Below are 19,172 nucleotides of genomic sequence, written 5' to 3'. Positions count from 1 at the left end.
GCGCTTCCCTTAAACGTCTATTGCACGTGACCGGTGTCCGCTGACGCGTGACCAACACCCAAAGCGATGAGCGGTCTTGGCGTTTCGCGGTTCATTCTACTTTAATCGGTTTTTATGACTTTCTACCAGCGCAGTGGTTCTCAACCGTGGTACCGCGGCGCCCTGATGTGCCATTTCTAAAGCTCAAGGGTGCCGATAAGTATTTAAGAATTTGTAAGAGTCTGATTTTCGCTCAATTGGTGAGCCTCTTGATACAACTATTTGTGTGCGATTAGAGACCATTATATCAAATTGCGTTTTCCTGCATGTTTTAAGTTGATTGTGTTGTTCCAATTCCATTTAGAGTGATTTTACGTAAAACACGCAACAAAATTTCCAGTGGGGTGCTGAAAATCTATTAATTATTTTTGAGGGGTGCCGTAAGCCATAAAAGGTTGAGAATCACTGAATCACTGCGTTTTGTTGTCGACTGCGATTTAATTGTGAATATACTCCACGAGCATTATTAACTGACCTATAAGTAACTCTGTGTTTAAAAAAGTTAAGTATTTTTTTACCGCGCTGTTTTTTTTGGAGCCAGATACTCGGTACTTGCAACGAGGGCCAGCGTATTTCCCGTAGCAACCCCAAGCGCTATGTTGTACGACAGCATCTTATAGCAGGTTATAATTACCCCAAAGCATTAACTGATGATGATACAAGTGCGTATCGAAATGTCTTTATCCAGACGATGTCGATTTACTCAACCTTTTGGCTTCGAGATTAATTTTCAAATCATGATATATTTTCGAGTTTCATAGCGAAAAATTGTTTAAGCGCTAAAAAACGTGTTTTTTAAGTTAAACCAATTTCACTTGGCCCTAGCCACGAGGGCTAGCGCCTAGCTTCCCGCAGCAACTGCAAACGCTACTTCGTGCTGTTTAGCACTCTACAACAGCATCTTGTAGCTTGGTTAAAACTTGAAACTACCCTAAAACACGCAAAATTACCCGTTGAGGGATAGCTACCCTTGAGAATGGCTGTAGTAGAGCCACCAAATGTCGGTTTGATAAACACATTCAACAAAATTCAAACCTGTATCACTAATAAGAATAGAGCTTATTTGTTTTAGAGCTATCGTTATTCTCATATAGTTTTATAAAATGCCAGTTTCGCAAATTACGTTTTTTTTTAAATATAACTTAGTTTTGTAAAATTCTGCAGACATATACGAAATGTTTCTTAACGACCAAACCTTTATAAAAATCGAACGCGTTTTACCATTATTAATATAAACATTCCAAACCTGATTTGCCATACAGGCTGATGATGACAATCGTTAGAAGCATCACTTTCAAAGTCATTTTCATATTTTAACAGGGTTCAGCTTATCTACTATACGAGTTTGAAAACAACTTCAACAACAAAGTATAGCTTAAACAACACTTGCATGCAGACTACTTGTCATGCCGGGATCTGATATTCTTCTTCATGTACCTGTCCTACGCCAGACTGTATAGCAGCGGTCGGTAACCGGTGTGCCGCGGTATAAACGGTTTTTATTAGGTTTTTTTTTTAATTATGCTATAACAGTCAGTGTTGTAAACAAGCAATTTTAAAAGGACTTAAGTCCAAGTTAAGTATTTTTTCAACATTGACACAACATGTTGCAAAGCTAATTGTTTTATATTATACAAAATTTAAGTTAAATAAACCAATTTAGGAAATAAATACTTAATGAAAACACTTTCGTTCAACCCCCCTTAATTGCCCTAAGTCACGTCATATACCTAAAAAAAGTCGTAAATAACAATTAAATCACCGTTTATAATTGGGGCGATTAATTTTTGTTGAGGTGCTCTCTAGTTTTTTTTTAATTTTGAAAATAATTTTTTTGCACTTTCCTATCGATTTTAACTTAAAATAGTTTTGACAAATTTTACTCTAACGTGAAAATTTTTAGTCAACAAAATCGGCCTATTTATGCAGCTGCTGTTGCTGTAGTGGGTTCAACTGTTGTGTTGCTGCTGGTGAAGCAGTTACCATCCATAGCTCCCCGCACGAAACTGACTGTAGATATTTCTGAGATGCCGATTCCCAGCATTATAGCAGCCATCAGCATGCTCAGAGCAGAGAACCCGCCGAATAATAAGATCTGGAGAAACAGAAGGTTTTTGGTCAAACGAAGTATAAACCGACGTTTCGGCAGCAGATACCAGCTGACCTCATCAGGGTTAAAATTAAAACGAGAGTGCGTTAGCCATCTTATATACTGAGAAGTAAAAAATTGTAAAAACGTAGATTAAAATTAATAATTCTAGACGTCGCTGAAGTATGCGATAAGCTGTGACGCGCCGGAGTCATCCGGTGCAGTCCTGCGCCGTCGGACAACGGGCGTTTATCAGCTATTGCGTATAGCTACAACGACGAGTAGATTGTCGGATACCATGAATCCTTTTTATTCATGGTGTTAGGAGATTTGTCAATCCGGAATGATTCAATGAACCGTCTTTTGTAATAGTGCGGTTCCCAGTCTAGAATTTTACAGTTATCCCAATCAATTCCGTGTCGGAGTTCAACCGCATGCTCTGCCAGAGCTGACCGGGATGCCTTTTCGTGGCGCACATCACGCATGTGTTCGAGTTTCCTGGTATGAAAGGAACGTTTAGTTTCCCCTATGTATGTTGCTGAACAACCTCCACAGGGAATCTCATAAACTGCCCCTTGACGTTTTTCTGTTTTGACTGGATCTTTAGTTGAAGGTAAAATATTTCCAATTTTTCTGGCTGGTTTAAAAGCTGTAGAGATGTGGTGGCCCTTCAAAATGCGTTTTAATTTTTCTCCCAGACCTGGAATGTAGGGAATAATGGCCAGACCTTTAGATTCTGGTTTAGATGTTAAATGGTTGGTTTTGTTACGAGGTTTGAACAACCAGTCGGGGTATCCGTTTAATCTCATGGCCTTCTTAACATGTTTAATTTCGTTGCCTTCGTCCTGATAGTTACTGCACAGTTTTGAAGCTCGGTGTAGCAGGGAACTCACAACCGAGCGTTTGTGTTGTAAAGGGTGGTCTGATCTGAAATTCAAGTAGCGATCTGTCTCCGGCGCGTCACAGCTTATCGCATACTTCAGCGACGTCTAGAATTATTAATTTTAATCTACGTTTTTACAATTTTTTACTTCTCAGTATATAAGATGGCTAACGCACTCTCGTTTTAATTATTAACCCTGATGAGGTCAGCTGGTATCTGCTGCCGAAACGTCGGTTTATAGCTTCGTTTACACCAGAAGAGCGATTTATATTTATTGATATGTTGCCTGGTGGAGCTAACTCTATTGACACAACATGTTGCAAAGCTAATTGTTTTATATTATACAAAATTTAAGTTAAATAAACCAATTTAGGAAATAAATACTTAATGAAAACACTTTCGTTCAACCCCCCTTAATTGCCCTAAGTCACGTCATTGTCGCACTAAGTGGGCGCACTAACCATTTGTTTTGTCAGTTTTAAGGACCTCTATTCAGCTCCAAAAGAGCTCAATTCAGCACAGAGGCGTGTGCAATAAGCTGTGCCGTGTGACCCATAAACTCTACAAAGTAAAACTTCTGTCCAATTAGACTGATTAGAGTAAATGTCGTTATTTCGAGCAGTTTGTGCTTTTCGGTGTTCTGCCTATATGCGCCACGTATTTTTAAATCGACTATTTTTTTTCAATTAAGATCAAATAAACACAATTTATTTTTTACTTTGCGCGGTAAGACTGGATTGACCCTTTTTCACAGATCAATATAAGTGCAACATTTCTAGGTCTTTTATAGTCTTACATGAATATCAAGGGCAATATATGCGCAACGATTAAAGTACCAATCATGCAAAACGACTTGATTTTATAATACCATATGCACTAACCCTTAAAAAGATACTCAACTCTATATTACTACTATAATTGGATACATTTTTCGCCTATCAACACATTTATTTAGTCCACAACCTTTTGTTTAATTCTTTTTGTTGTTTAATTTAAAATCATTCGAACGAATTGCGCCACAGTTATACAAAAATACCGCAATTTTTTTCTAGACAGTGACGTTTCAAAAACCTGACGCCTATGTATATGAATTAATGTATAGTATATGCTACTGCAATGACGGCCCACATATGATTGCATATTCCACCGTTAAGTAAGAAATATTTAGTCACATTGTGGCTCCGACAGACAACGCACTGTTACTTTACTGTAATTGTCCTGCATTGTGCTGAATGTCAACTGCTGACTTGAATAAAACGGAGCGGCTAATTTCATGAGCTATCAGTTTTTTTTTAGAGAAAACGCAAGCCTGTTGAAAAAATTTTTTTTTTTCTGCGTTTGTCTGAAATGGAACTGAATCTAGCCTTGCGATTGCAACACAGTCAAGTGTGAGGGAAAGTCCCACTCGCCTGGCAATAGTTTCCCTGCCCCTACGTCACGATGAGGCACTGAAACACGCAAAAGCTAGCGTTACAGTTACACATCATCATTTTGCGCCAACGGAGGTAACGTGGCTGGTGTAGCAGTTTGAAAGACTATTCTGTAAGTTTGAGGGAGCATTTCACACAGATACGATGAACAGCAAAGTTTATTTTTTCATGATATTGATGGTTGCATCGTTGGTGGTCACTAGCGTTGGTAAGTTGAAATTATTTTGTATTTGATCTTTTGATTTGTATAGCATCCATATAAACAAAACTGTTGAAAAAAGTCAAATAAGTTTAATTCCTAGTCAAGTCTTTGCAAAATATAACAAGTCAAGCCCAAATAAAAGTCATCAGTTGCCCAAGATAAGTCTAGTCATAGAATTGGGCAATTAAGCAACAGAAAACAGCTCATTTCAACGAAGTGATTTGACTGAATTACTATAGTCAAAGTCAAGTTTTTTGTCCAAAAGATGAAAGTCATATTAAGTCATTTGAAAACAGCAGCTTAACTTAATTCAATTCTAAGTGAATTGTAATTAATTCAAATTGCCGAGGTTTTGCTTCAAAAGATGTACGTACGAGCCATATATCATAGACACACTCGTGGATAAACTTGTAACTTAATTTGCACTCGCTTGCAATATCCGTCATTGGTTAAAATCATTTATAGAATAGTTCAAATTACGTGTAGAATAAAGCTGCCATTGCAAAAACCTCACTATAAACTCAGGTTCTTATTCATATTAGACTTTTTCTTTTTTCACAATACGCCGAAATATAACAGCTTAAGATCACTTCAATTACGTTTATTTACAGCGGGATTGAAAACATCTAGCATCACTGGGTGTTTTTCAGCCATCTTTAACATGGACTGGAAGGTCGTCAGTAAGTGCTTGCCGCTGTTTCAGTCGGCTAAAGACCGATATGGCCTATAATGTAAGTTTGTTTTACCTGGTAAATAGAAATATACTTTGATGTTGCATTTTATCGACAATTGTATTTCTACAGAAGGCCAAAAAGATGAAGATGGAAATCACTCTGATTGCTTATTGTACATATAATGCTGCTTGTGTAATATTAATCTTCGCCCTGTTGCTTTTATACGGAAGTGCTTACTAATCATATTCAATTTGTTTACCCCAAATAAATGCATTCATAAACAAGGATAACCATCTTCCGCGTCTTGTTAACGTTATTATTAACGGTTTACCGTAATCAGTTAGCAGTTAGCCTACAGCAGGGGTTCTTAAACTTTTTTACCGCGGACCCCTAAATTTTTTTTTTGCTTTGCACGGACCAGCGAAGGCGAGAATTGCTCCAAAATGATGTCATAATATGACGTCACAATACAAATAGACTTCATGACTCTGTTATTTCGGTCCGAAAAATGTGAAAGTTAAATGGAGACTAACTATACATTCAGTGCAAAACCGTTTAATTTTAAATTAAAGTGTTTTCTTTGAAAAATAATAACTTTTTAAGTATGAACTAGTTCTTTAATTAGGTGTTCATGGACCCCCTAAAACTAGCTCACGGACCCTCAAGGGGTCCATGGACCCCAGTTTGAAAAACCCTGGCGTACAGAAATATATAGGGCAAGCAAGGACAGCAACTAGCCTACCGTGGGTTTTGAACTCAGGAGCTCTAACATACCGGAACCGTCGCTCTACTAACTGAGCTACACAGGCTCGGAGGGGCGCGAGAACATAGCACTGTTGCCTGCTGCATGCTGTTCGTACATAAACCTCAATCAAAGGTGGTTAACAGCCCGTATTTTTGGTGACTGAAACGTAGAAATACACAAGTTCTACTCTTTCATCAATCGCGTTGCTATATTTCGGGGGAAAAAACGGAAGTGTGAATATATTACCTTTATCAGCAATGGAAGCGGGCACCTAATCGAATCACTGGAAGATTTACGTATAAAATTACGTTGAGGTAGTGATGTAGATGTTTAATTCACATTCTATATGAATAACTAGACTTCAAAATTAAAACCGTAGCGCCAGTACATTATAAAACAGTCCAAACCTGATTTGCCATACAAGCTGATGATGACAATCGCTAGAAGCATCACTTTCAAAGTCATCTTTATATTTTAACAGGGTTTAGATTATTATTGATTTCGTTTATCTTCTATACAAGTTTGAAAACAACCTCTACAACAAAGAATAGCTTAAACAACACTTGCATGCAGACTACTCGTCATGTCGGGATCTGATATTCTTCTTCATGTACTTGTCTTACGCCAGACTGTTGAGCAGCGGTCGGTAACCGGTGTGCCGCGGTATAAACGGTTTTTATTAGGTTTTTTTTAATGATGCTGGAACAGTCAGTGTTGTAAACAAGTCATTTTAAAAGGACTTAAGTCCAAGTTAAGTATTTTTTCAACATTGACACAACATGTTGCAAAGCTAATTGTTTTATATTATACAAAATTTAAGTTAAATAAACCAATTTAGGAAATAAATACTTAATGAAAACACTTTCGTTCAACCCCCCTTAATTGCCCTAAGTCACGTCATTGTCGCACTAAGTGGGCGCACTAACCATTTGTTTTGTCAGTTTTAAGGACCTCTATTCAGCTCCAAAAGAGCTCAATTCAGCACAGAGGCGTGTGCAATAAGCTGTGCCGTGTGACCCATAAACTCTACAAAGTAAAACTTCTGTCCAATTAGACTGATTAGAGTAAATGTCGTTATTTCGAGCAGTTTGTGCTTTTCGGTGTTCTGCCTATATGCGCCACGTATTTTTAAATCGACTATTTTTTTTCAATTATGATCAAATAAACACAATTTATTTTTTACTTTGCGCGGTAAGACTGGATTGACCCTTTTTCACAGATCAATATTAGTGCAACATTTCTAGGTCTTTTTTAGTCTTACATGAATATCAAGCGCAATATATGCGCAACGATTAAAGTACCAATCATGCAAAACGACTTGATTTTATAATACCATATGCACTAACCCTTAAGAAGATACTCAACTCTATATTACTACTATAATTGGATGCATTTTTCGCCTATCAACACATTTATTTAGTCCACAACCTTTTGTTTAATTCTTTTTGTTGTTTAATTTAAAATCATTCGAACGAATTGCGCCACAGTTATGCAAAAATACCGCAATTTTTTTCTAGACAGTGACGTTTCAAAAACCTGACGCCTATGTATATGAATTAATGTATAGTATATGCTACTGCAATGACGGCCCAAATATGATTGCATATTCCACTGTGAGGCGAGAAATATTTAGTCACATTGTGGCTGCGATAGACCACGCACTGTTACTTTACTGTAATTGTCCTGCATGTGCTGAATCTCAACTGCTGACTTGAATAAAACGGAGCGGCTAATTTCATGAGCTATCAGTTTTTTTTTAGAGAAAACGCATTCCTGTTGAAACCATTTTTTCTGCGTTTGTCTGAAAGGGAACTGAATCTAGCCTTGCTATTGCAACACAGTCAAGTGTGAGGGAAAGTCCCATTCGCCTGGCAATAGTTTCCCTGCGCCTACGTCACGATGAGGCACTGAAACACGCTAGCGTTACAGTTACACATCATCATTTTGCGCCAACGGAGGTAACGTGGCTGGTGTAGCAGTTTGAAAGACTATTCTGTAAGTTCAAGGGAGCATTTCACACAGATAAAATGAACAGCAAAGTCTACTTTTTCCTGATATTGATGGTTGTCTCTTTGGTGGTCACTAGCGTTGGTAAGTTGAAATTATTTTGTGTTTGATCTTTTGATTTGTATAGCATTCATGTAAACAAAACTATTGAAAAAGTCAAATAACTTTAATTCCTAGTCAAGTTTTGCAAAATATAACAAGTCAAGCCCAAATAAAAGTCATCAGTTGCCCAAGTCAAGTCTAGTCATAGAATTGGGCAATTAAGTAAGAGAAAACAGCTCATTTCAACGAAGTGATTTGACTGAATCACTATAGTCAAAGTCAAGTTTTTTGTCCAAAAGATGAAAGTCATATTAAGTCATTTGAAAACAGCAGCTTAACTTAATTCAATTCAAAGTGAATTGTAATTAATTCAAATTGCCGAGGTTTTGCTTCAAAAGATGTACGTACGAGCCATATATCATAGACACACTCGTGGATAAACTTGTAACTTAATTTGCACTCGCTTGCAATATCCGTCATTGGTTAAAATCATTTATAGAATAGTTCAAATTACGTGTAGAATAAAGCTGCCATTGCAAAAACTTCGCTAAACCCAGGTTCTTATTCATATTAGACTTTTTCTTTTCACAATACGCCGAAATATAACAGCTTAAGATCACTTCAATTGCGTTTATTTACAGCGGGATTGAAAACATCTAGCATCACTGGGTGTTTTTCAGCCATCTTTAACATGGACTGGAAGGTCGTCAGTAAGTGCTTGCCGCTGTTTCAGTCGGCTAAAGACCGATATGGCCTATAGTGTAAGTTTGTTTTACCTGGTAAATAGAAATAAACTTTGATATTGCATTTTATCGACAATGTATTTCTACAGAAGGCACAAAAAGATGAAGATGGAAATCACTCTGATTGCTTATTGTACATATAATGCTGCTCGTGTAATATTAATCTTCGCCCTGTTGCTTTTATACGGAAGTGCTTACTAATCGTATTTAATTTGTTTAACCCAAATAAATGCATTCATAATGTGACAAACAAGGATAACCGTCTTCCGCGTCTTGTTAACGTTAGTATTAACGGTTTACCGCAATCAGTTAGCAGTTAGCCTACAGCAGGGGTTCTTAAACTTTTTTACCGCGGACCCCTAAATTTTTTTTGTTGGTTTGCACGGACCCCGGTAGGCGAGAAATGCTCCAAAATGATGTCATAATATGACGTCACAATACAAATAGACTTCATAACTCTGTTTATTTCGGTCCGAAAAATGTGAAAGTTAAATGGAGTCTAACTATGCATTCAGTGTAAAACCGTTTAATTTTAATTAAAGTGTTCTCTTTGAAAAATTAATTACTTTAAGTATACACTAGTTCTTCAATTAGGCCTTCATGGACCCCCTCAAACTAGTTCACGGACCCCCAAGGGGTCCATGGACCCCATTTAAGAACCCCGGCCTACCGAAATATATAGGGCAAGCAAGGCCAAGCAAACAGAAATATAGGGCAAGCAAGGACAGCAACTAGCCTACCGTGAGATTTGAACCCAGGACATCGAACATACCGGAACCGTCGCTTTACTAACTGAGATATACAGGCTCAGAAGGGCGCGAGTCGAGAAACAAACATAGCACTGTTGCCTTCTGCATGCTGTTCGTACATAGAACCTCAATTGAAGGGGGTTAACAGCCCGTATTTTTGGTGACTGAAACGTACAAATACACAAGTTCTACTCTTTCATCAAGCCGTTGTCCCTCGAATAGGCTAAATTGACCAACGCCAATCGCGTTGCTATATTTCGGGAAAAAAACGGAAGTGTGAATATATTACCTTTATCAGCAATGGTAGCGGGCACCTAATCGAATCACTGGATGATTTACGTACGAAATTGCGTTGAGGTAGTGATGTAGATGTTTAATTCACATTCTATATGAATAACTAGACTTAGAACAACGCAATTGTTGGACTTTAACTAATGAATGAAAATGATTTTAAAATTTTTGTTAAGGGGTGATTCACGATTTTTGTTTGTCATCTTATTAGCAGAGTTACTTCTGCAAGGGTTGTTGACGGGTTTCACAATGTGTTCCTGTAAAACCGCTTTGGCACTGGCATCGCTGCCCGTTCCTGTGGTTGTGGCATTCTCCCCCGTTCTGGCAAACGCTCCTGTTGATTATCGTGGAATCTACACAAAAAATACCACAATAAATGTTAAAGCAAACGCCTCAAAATTAAACTTTTCCAGATTACGATCCAAGATATTTGGCTTGAGAATTGAGATGGCTTAAAGTTTTATACGTAGAATAAAAAACTTGGTCATAACGTGGCGTCGTACTTATTGTACGTTGGAATTGCAAATAGCTGTTTCAAGTGAAACTGGCAAATGTGAAGCAAAATTATGCGTTAAACTATGGAGACACCGAAAGCCATTGCAGACTCACATGATGTAAGCAGGGCAAGAAAAACAACTAGCCTGCAGTGAGTTTCGAACTCCACAACTCCGGTCAAGCCGGGACCGTCGCTCTACCAACTGAGCTATGCAGGCTCAGAAGGGAACGAGTCGAGAAACGGTCATAACGTGGCGTCGTACTCAATGTATGTTGGAATTGCAAATAGCTGTTTCAAGTGAAACTGACAAATGTGAAGCAAAATCATGCGTAAACTATGGGTGGCCGATAAATCGAATCAAAGCCGATACCCGATGTGATGCCGATTGGATTTTTTGGACATCCATAGTTTACTTTAACGCATGATTTTGCTTCACATTTATCAGTTTCATCTGATACGATCTGATATTAGTATGTTTATAGCAGGGCTGCGGAGTCTCCCGAGTCTGCGGCCAAAAAAATACACCCGAGTCCGAGTCCCGAGTCCCGAGTTCCGAGTCCCGACTCCCGACTCCGACCAAATGTAAGATTTTGTCAAGTCCCGAGTCCAGCCCTGACCCTACAGCCTGTATTTTACCCATTTACGCAACTAAATTAAGGTGGATTTTCTGTAATCCACTCATATTGGTGTCATAATTGATCCACCCGTATTACATGGTTTAAAAATATTTCACCATTTGCTATTACACTTCTCCTACTTACATTTTGCCGCCTTAACAGTTTTAAAAGTAGATACTGCGCATGCGCATGTCGGACTCGGGACTCGGGTAGTTTTACGTGGTCTTACTCGAGTCCCAAGTCCGACTCCAGCAAAACAAACCAACTCCGTCGACTCCCGAGTCCCGATTCCGACTCCGCAGCCCTGGTTTATAGCAATTTGCGATCCTACTAGAGGCCTAACAGTGGGGCTAGTGCCGATCCCAAAATGTATTTTTTGCTTTATTTAATTAACTAGATATAAAACATTTTCGCTTGAATCATGTTATGTTGCTAGAATGACGTAGCCCAATTTGATGAAATCGTTTTAAAGGTGCCGTACGTCCTTGCGCAACAACATCAATAAAAGTTTGGGCAACTTAACGACTTAAAAGCGTTCATATATCTTAATACCTTTTCTATTCGAAGTAACACTTGTCCAATCTTAAACTTGAGGAAATCACCGAACTGCGTGGTGTTCATAAGGTTACTTTTCATGACGTCAGATTTAGATATAAGTTTGTGACGTCACAGATATAAGTTTGTGACGCCATCTCTGAAAAAATTGTCGTAAACTCCCCCCCAAAAACACCCTAACCGTACACAAGAAAACACCCTCAGCGTACACAAGAAAACACCCTCACCGAACACTGCTTTCCACTCCAACTCAACCCCGGCCTGACCCCAGCTTGTGACGTCACCATTCCGGCGTACCGAGACCAGGAAGCCCCAAGAGTAAATGGCCAAGACCTGGACGGAGAAGGTGTCGGGCCAGAGGGGCGAGCCCAGCACCGTAGCTTGGACTCTGCTGGCCTGGGCCGCGTAGCAGCGCTCGTACACCACGTCCAGCAACTTGTCTTGCCTGCAGAAGACCAGAAGGGAACGAGTCGAGAAACGGTCATAACGTGGCGTCGTACTCAATGTATGTTGGAATTGCAAATAGCTGTTTCAAGTGAAACTGACAAATGTGAAGCAAAATCATGCGTAAACTATGGGTGGCCGATAAATCGAATCAAAGCCGATACCCGATGTGATGCCGATTGGATTTTTTGGACATCCATAGTTTACTTTAACGCATGATTTTGCTTCACATTTATCAGTTTCATCTGATACGATCTGATATTAGTATGTTTATAGCAGGGCTGCGGAGTCTCCCGAGTCTGCGGCCAAAAAAATACACCCGAGTCCGAGTCCCGAGTCCCGAGTTCCGAGTCCCGACTCCCGACTCCGACCAAATGTAAGATTTTGTCAAGTCCCGAGTCCAGCCCTGACCCTACAGCCTGTATTTTACCCATTTACGCAACTAAATTAAGGTGGATTTTCTGTAATCCACTCATATTGGTGTCATAATTGATCCACCCGTATTACATGGTTTAAAAATATTTCACCATTTGCTATTACACTTCTCCTACTTACATTTTGCCGCCTTAACAGTTTTAAAAGTAGATACTGCGCATGCGCATGTCGGACTCGGGACTCGGGTAGTTTTACGTGGTCTTACTCGAGTCCCAAGTCCGACTCCAGCAAAACAAACCAACTCCGTCGACTCCCGAGTCCCGATTCCGACTCCGCAGCCCTGGTTTATAGCAATTTGCGATCCTACTAGAGGCCTAACAGTGGGGCTAGTGCCGATCCCAAAATGTATTTTTTGCTTTATTTAATTAACTAGATATAAAACATTTTCGCTTGAATCATGTTATGTTGCTAGAATGACGTAGCCCAATTTGATGAAATCGTTTTAAAGGTGCCGTACGTCCTTGCGCAACAACATCAATAAAAGTTTGGGCAACTTAACGACTTAAAAGCGTTCATATATCTTAATACCTTTTCTATTCGAAGTAACACTTGTCCAATCTTAAACTTGAGGAAATCACCGAACTGCGTGGTGTTCATAAGGTTACTTTTCATGACGTCAGATTTAGATATAAGTTTGTGACGTCACAGATATAAGTTTGTGACGCCATCTCTGAAAAAATTGTCGTAAACTCCCCCCCAAAAACACCCTAACCGTACACAAGAAAACACCCTCAGCGTACACAAGAAAACACCCTCACCGAACACTGCTTTCCACTCCAACTCAACCCCGGCCTGACCCCAGCTTGTGACGTCACCATTCCGGCGTACCGAGACCAGGAAGCCCCAAGAGTAAATGGCCAAGACCTGGACGGAGAAGGTGTCGGGCCAGAGGGGCGAGCCCAGCACCGTAGCTTGGACTCTGCTGGCCTGGGCCGCGTAGCAGCGCTCGTACACCACGTCCAGCAACTTGTCTTGCCTGCAGAAGACGTCGTTCGCACCGACCGGGTAACTTCCCACTTCTAAAACTGTTGGGGATGAAAAAGCGTGGTTAAGTTGTGAATATTAATGAATCTGCCTTTAGTTGCATGATTTTCTCGAGTAATGAAATCTGTTTTTCATGTTGTGTGTAAAATATCACTTATAAATGATAACTAGAAAACTTCTAAATCTGTTGGCGATGAAAATCTTTGGGTTGAGCTGTGAATATAAATGAGTCTGCTTTTTTCGCGAACTGTAAAAACAACATGTCCAATCATCACTATCATACTATTGAAACTTGACAAGAAAAAACTGAAAAACAAATTCTGAGTCTCATGAAAAGAAAACAGTTGAATGTTGACATAAAGCGCAAAAATAGGGTCAAGAAGTCAGAAATTAACCTTAACACAACATATATACAGTGATCACCTTGTCCGGTTTCGTTGGCCAACTTCTCCATAGTGACGTCTCTACAGAACTCTCCATGAAATCCGTTGGCGCAAACGCAGTGATGTCCACCATCTGGATTGTCCAGGCAGGTTCCGCCGTTCTTGCAAGGAGCACTTTGGCAGGCCAGAAAGTCTGGTAATTTACAGCGTTGTCAGACCAACGTTTCTCAGGCCCGGGTTCGAACCCCGCCTGAGGTAAGATGACTTGTTTGCGGGCAGCGCGGCAAACATTTGCCGGCTAATTTCAGTTCACGGATCCTATCCGAGTTTTCTGACATTTGAATATGCCAACTATGCTGTGCTAATGTTGTCTTTTACGAACTGTTTAAATTAAATTAAAAAAAATAATCCCTGTAACAATCTCAGTAATATTCGCAAATGTCTAATTTGAGCGACACTCTTAGCAGACAACTTATATCACATAGAAAGCACAATCTGCTACAGTTCAATAATATTTTAAAAATTTGCGGCAAAAATAACAAGGTTTTTCTTCAAGCCTACAACTTTAAACGCAGCCAAATCCATGAGAGAAGAACCTATTCAGCAGGGGTTCTTAACCAGTGGTACGTGTTCCCCTTGGGGGTACGAAGCACCAATGCAGGGGTTACGACATGCAGTGTGAAATAATGCGCTTTAGGCATATTTGGGTAGAATGCGTAATTTTCTAAAATCAACAACACAAAAGGCATTTAATAAGTTGACTGATTGTTTGTGTGTTGTAAATATTGTTGAACTTTCAAAACTGCTTTTTTAATATGCATTCAACACGAAAGTTATATATCCATAGAGATTAATTCCTATTATTACAATTTTATGTACTTCCGTCGGCCATTGTAGACAGGGGGTACGAGGAAATTTTATAAAAATTCAAACGGTACGAGAGTTTAAAAGGTTAAGAAACACTGCTATGCAGTATAGGCCTCCCAAAAACTATCTTTTTTTTTAAACTTTAACTACACCTAAATTAAAAATTTTCGTTATTTGTTTTTCATTTTCTTCGATTTTGTGCAATGCTTTATCCAAATAAAGGTAATCTTTTTAGAAGACAATATCTGATTACCGACGGAGCAGTTTTGTCCGGTGAATCCGGGCTTACAAATGCACTTGTGATGACCCCGTCTGTTGATGCAGGTTGCGTTGTTGTGGCAATCGTTGCTGAAACTCTCCGAGTTTCCTGTAAAGTGCATAAAAGGCGGAGAGATAAGTGACAAGAAAATGTGGCTTGCCCAACTTTAGAAATAACAACTATAGACCAGACGTGGTCCTCAACCTTGTTTATTTTGTGGCCCATTTTCGTTGCGCAAGCATTCTGTGGCCCAATAATTTTTTTATAAAAAAAAACTGTAAAAAATAGGTTTAGGACAAAAAACAGCAGAACATATTTCAAGACACTTTATTTATTCAAGCGTGCATTAGTGAGATACTTGCGGTTGAACAATAAATTGGCATTTAATTACATTCCTTCTTAACTCCCATACTTATAGTAAGCATACATATTGTTGTGGAACGCAATTCCCGAGCACGCGGCTCGAGGCATTCTTGTGTTATTTCAATGGCCGCGCTATTCCCGAGCACGCGGCTCGAGGCATTCTTGTGTTATTTTAATTGCTATGCGTTGTTTGTGTGTACGCGCTTGATTTGTGCCTACTGCAGGAATGTAATTGGTGTGTTTGCAATTACTTCGTGAGCCTATAAAAGGCTGTTCACTTACTACTACGTTACCATTCCATTTTACTGATTTCGACTGAATACAACTTAAGTTACAAACTGTGCTTATTTGGACTCTGTAAAGAAGCAAGGCGCAAACGTGATTGAAAACACATATTGCTATACTTACGAAACCAGGCCACCCAGTCGACCACCATTTTCATTCTGGGCGGAGCATTTTTCCTCCCTCGCTTTCGCCAAATCCTGGCGCGATAAAAGTGCTTGTTTAACTCGACGAATTCGACCTCAAAGTCGCCCGGGTAGTTTCCGAGTCCGCGTACAACGCCTTCCATCCTTACCGGGCTTTGTTGAAAGCATCGGTCGAATATTCGGTTGACGTTTCGCCGCCAGAAGTTGTCCGAATGCTGTCTGTAGTCTTTGTGGAAGACCACATTCGTTGAGCCTCTTGCCTTGTCTAATTAACAAGCAGCAAAAATTTGTGTACGTTTAGTTTATGCGTTGGGCGAAACCGAATGCCACGCGTTTTTTATTACGTTGTCGCTCTTTGAAACAGGAACAAAACAATGACTGCATTCCAGTGTTGTAACAAGTAATTTTGAAATGACTAAAGTCCCAGTCAAGTCATTTTGAAATGACTTAAGTCCCAGTCAAGTCATTTTGGAATGACTTGAGTCACAGTTAAGTCATTTGCAAAATAAAGTCCAAGTCTTTTTCAATAATTAGCAAGTGAAGTCCAAGTCAGGTCATAATTCCAACAACTCAATTCCAAGTCAAGTCCTTGTCATAAAAATAAACGTTCCCGTCCGAATATGAGCAATAACTGAACTAAAAAATACCAAAAACGCAACCTACAGCAAGCAAATTGTTTTATGTGCAAAAATTGGGATAAATAACTAAAATTTATAAAAAAATGCCTGATGACAATACGTCATTTCACCAAAGTTTAAGTCAAGTCAACTCATTTTTCCCAAAAAACTTGTGTCAAGTCATTTGAAAACAGTGACTTGTTCACTTGGCATTGACTTAAGTCATTACAACATTGCTTTATTCCACCATTCGTCACCGACATGCTTCGCGCAAAGGTTTAAGAGCTGAAATACTAATGTTGTGGTTGTTGTTTACTTAAACTAAAATCCCGCATTATATACGACAAAAAGAACCATTTTATATTGTAAATTCGTAAGGCAGGCGATAGTTTTTCGTGTTTATTGCCAGGAGCGAAAATTATCAACTGTTCGTTGAGCTTAATGCGTCGGCCGAAACAGAATTTCAGGCGTTTTTTATTACGTTGTCGCTCCTTGAAACAAGAATGATAAAACCGCAAAACGCACCACGACAATATGACTGCCTACATAATTTGTCATCTCAAAAGTATCACACAAGGATTTTTTATGTTGACATACTGTTGTTGTAGGCCTAAACCTGTTGTGTTTTTTATATGAAACTAAAATTTTGCATTATATATGAAGTTATTGCATAAAAATAAAACATTAACTGTTAAAATGGTTAACCTCGTCCGAAAAAGAGCAATGCCTCAACTAAAAAGTAAACAAACACATCAGTTAGCAATATTTTTTGTGCAATAATTAGGATAAATTTAGAAATTTTAATAAAAAGTATTTGATGAAAACACTTAATTTCAACCGAAGTCATTGGTCTGAAATACTCAAGTCAAGTCAAGTCATTTTGGTCAAAAAACTTAAGTCAATCGAATCAAGTCATTTTTGTCAAAAAAATTAAGTTAAGTCAAATCAGGTCATTTTGGTCAAATGACTTAAGTTAAGTCAAGTCATTTTGGTCAAAAAACATAAGTTAAGACAAGTCATTTTGGTCAAAAGACTTAAGTCAAGTCAAATCAGGTCGTTTTGGTCAAAAGACTAAGTCATTAACGAACAGTGACTTAAGTGCACTTAATTCAAGTCATTAACTTAAGGCATTGCAGCACTGTGAATCGCTCGACTAGACTAAACAAAATCTAGGAAAATATTACTCACATTCCGGAATAGAACCGTCAGATCCATCATCCCAGGTGCAGTTGAACCCGTATCTCTGGTTGTGACACGTAGTTCCGTATGGACACGGATTGGGATAACAGTGTCCGAGATCTTAATAGATATGAAAAGTTTGTTGCTGACCGAAGAAAATAATTTTTTTAGGTTAGAGCTTTTGTAAGTCCGACCAAAACAAGAAACCCGTATAGGCCCTAGCGTATTTTAACTGCTAAGGGCAAAGATTGGAAAATGGCTGCATCGTAAAGACTTTTTATTGATGTCCGATAACATTGGATCGAGACCGATACCCTAACGATAATATCGCTACTCGTCCGATTCTTGGGTGTTATCGTAGCGATACGATTCCAAATTAATTTCAGCATTTCAGTGTTTTCCAATTGCAAAATAATTTTTTTTGGAATATTTACAAAATAGCCATCTTTTATGCCATATTTTAATTATCCGAAAACATAACGTTTGTACGTAGCAATTTGACCATAACAATAATGACGTAATTTTGTATCGGATCGGACGAGCGGTCTGTTCGGCCAAAATATCGGTTATCGGCATTGGAATGAAAATACAGGCTGTTTTTAAAAGCAGATCTAAAGTTTATGAAAGAAAATGGAAATTGAAAGAATAGCAGACATTTTGTAATCATTAACTTAGTAGAGTCAAAACAGTATGGACTTTCTTGTCTCAGTCAAAATCAGTCACTATAGGTTCTAGTTTATAAAAGAGGAATATATTTCGCCAATCACGGCATCATCAGTCTCTTGATTCGAATGAATGAAAGTCCTGATGATATCTTAAAGTATATAGTTCAAATAACCCACTTTGTGTATTTTACAAAGGTAAGCATAATTATGTTAGTAATAACTCGACGAATGGAATAAGTACCGATCTCGCAGTTTTTTCCAGTGTATTTGGCTTTGCATTGGCACACGTGTCCTTCCAATGTGTTGGAACATTCTCCGTTCCAACCGCACACGCGAGTGTTTACGGTTCTTGCATCTGGACAGATAAAAAAACGACTTTAGCCTAATTTTTAACCGATATTTGGAAAAAGATTTATCGCAATCCACACTCAGACCAAATAAAGTCAATATTATCCTGAAACAAGCAAAACTGAAATCTTTTTAAGGTATAATTTCGTTGTGCAAGTTGTTCTGTACCGGAAATATACGATTTCAAGAAAAACATGAATTTTATTAACTTAGGCATCGTAATTATTTTATTCATTTTACTCACATTAAAACATTCAAAAGTTTTTGCGAGAAAAAAAGTTTTGCCCCTATAATGAATCAGTTGGTCGCTTCTGTTCTTAAAGGACCGTGGTACTTAAAGACGATTTACAGAACCGACACTAAACAGCTTAGCTTTTGTATTTCTTAAAGATTCATAAATACTACTTTATCAATATGCTTTTGATAGTATTTACTTGATATTTTCTACAAGTTTTTGATGTTGATTTTTTTCTGACCATTTTTACCTGTTTTAAAATAAGCTTATAGTTTCCAGAACATTTTTTTAAAACTTAATCAAAATTGGTTAGGTTTGAATCAAATATAATATAGGACCACAAACTTGACGTCAAGTTTTATAGCCCTCCTAATAAATGATCAATCGTTGATCATTTTTTTGG

The 19,172-nt window shown here is 38.5% G+C and overlaps 1 protein-coding gene and 2 long non-coding RNA genes across 3 annotated transcripts; 2 read left to right on the top strand and 1 right to left on the bottom strand.

Moving 5' to 3' along the window:
* Positions 1-4,492: 4,492 nt before the first annotated feature.
* Positions 4,493-5,610, top strand: LOC146146579 (uncharacterized). The gene is made up of 3 exons (XR_014494775.1): positions 4,493-4,649; positions 5,255-5,374; positions 5,447-5,610. It is a non-coding gene; the product is annotated as an uncharacterized LOC146146579 (long non-coding RNA).
* A 2,395-nt stretch (positions 5,611-8,005) lies between these two features.
* Positions 8,006-9,108, top strand: LOC146146578 (uncharacterized). Its single transcript, XR_014494776.1, has 3 exons — positions 8,006-8,153; positions 8,753-8,872; positions 8,944-9,108. It is a non-coding gene; the product is annotated as an uncharacterized LOC146146578 (long non-coding RNA).
* A 638-nt stretch (positions 9,109-9,746) lies between these two features.
* On the bottom strand, positions 9,747-18,536 carry LOC146146577 (uncharacterized). The gene is made up of 8 exons (XM_083386883.1): positions 18,428-18,536; positions 17,531-17,641; positions 15,706-15,990; positions 14,929-15,042; positions 13,849-14,001; positions 13,223-13,466; positions 11,790-12,007; positions 9,747-10,247 (listed from the first exon to the last, which is right to left on the bottom strand). The coding sequence occupies exons 3-8, from the start codon at positions 15,866-15,868 to the stop codon at positions 10,111-10,113; spliced, it is 1,029 nt and encodes a 342-aa protein (XP_083243009.1). The 5' UTR covers positions 15,869-15,990; positions 17,531-17,641; positions 18,428-18,536; the 3' UTR covers positions 9,747-10,110.
* Positions 18,537-19,172: the final 636 nt, after the last annotated feature.

The sequence above is a fragment of the Ascidiella aspersa genome, chromosome 4, assembly GCF_963924565.1.
Source record: "Ascidiella aspersa chromosome 4, kaAscAspe10.2, whole genome shotgun sequence".
In the NCBI taxonomy this organism is placed as follows: Eukaryota; Metazoa; Chordata; class Ascidiacea; order Phlebobranchia; family Ascidiidae; genus Ascidiella; species Ascidiella aspersa.
Note: the sequence above shows the minus strand (reverse complement) of the source record. Positions and strands in the feature narration are given on the sequence as shown.

What these genes read in the sequence shown, in the direction of transcription:
- LOC146146577 (XM_083386883.1), bottom strand. Translation starts at nt 15,868, where the DNA reads ATGGAAGGCGTTGTACGCGGACTCGGAAACTACCCGGGCGACTTTGAG. An exon ending in CGGACAAAACTGCTCCGTCG is followed by an intron (nt 14,002 to 14,928) that starts GTAATCAGATAT and finishes GTAAATTACCAG; the next exon opens with ACTTTCTGGCCTGCCAAAGT. An exon ending in GGAGTGGAAAGCAGTGTTCG is followed by an intron (nt 10,248 to 11,789) that starts GTGAGGGTGTTT and finishes TTTTTTGTGTAG; the next exon opens with ATTCCACGATAATCAACAGG.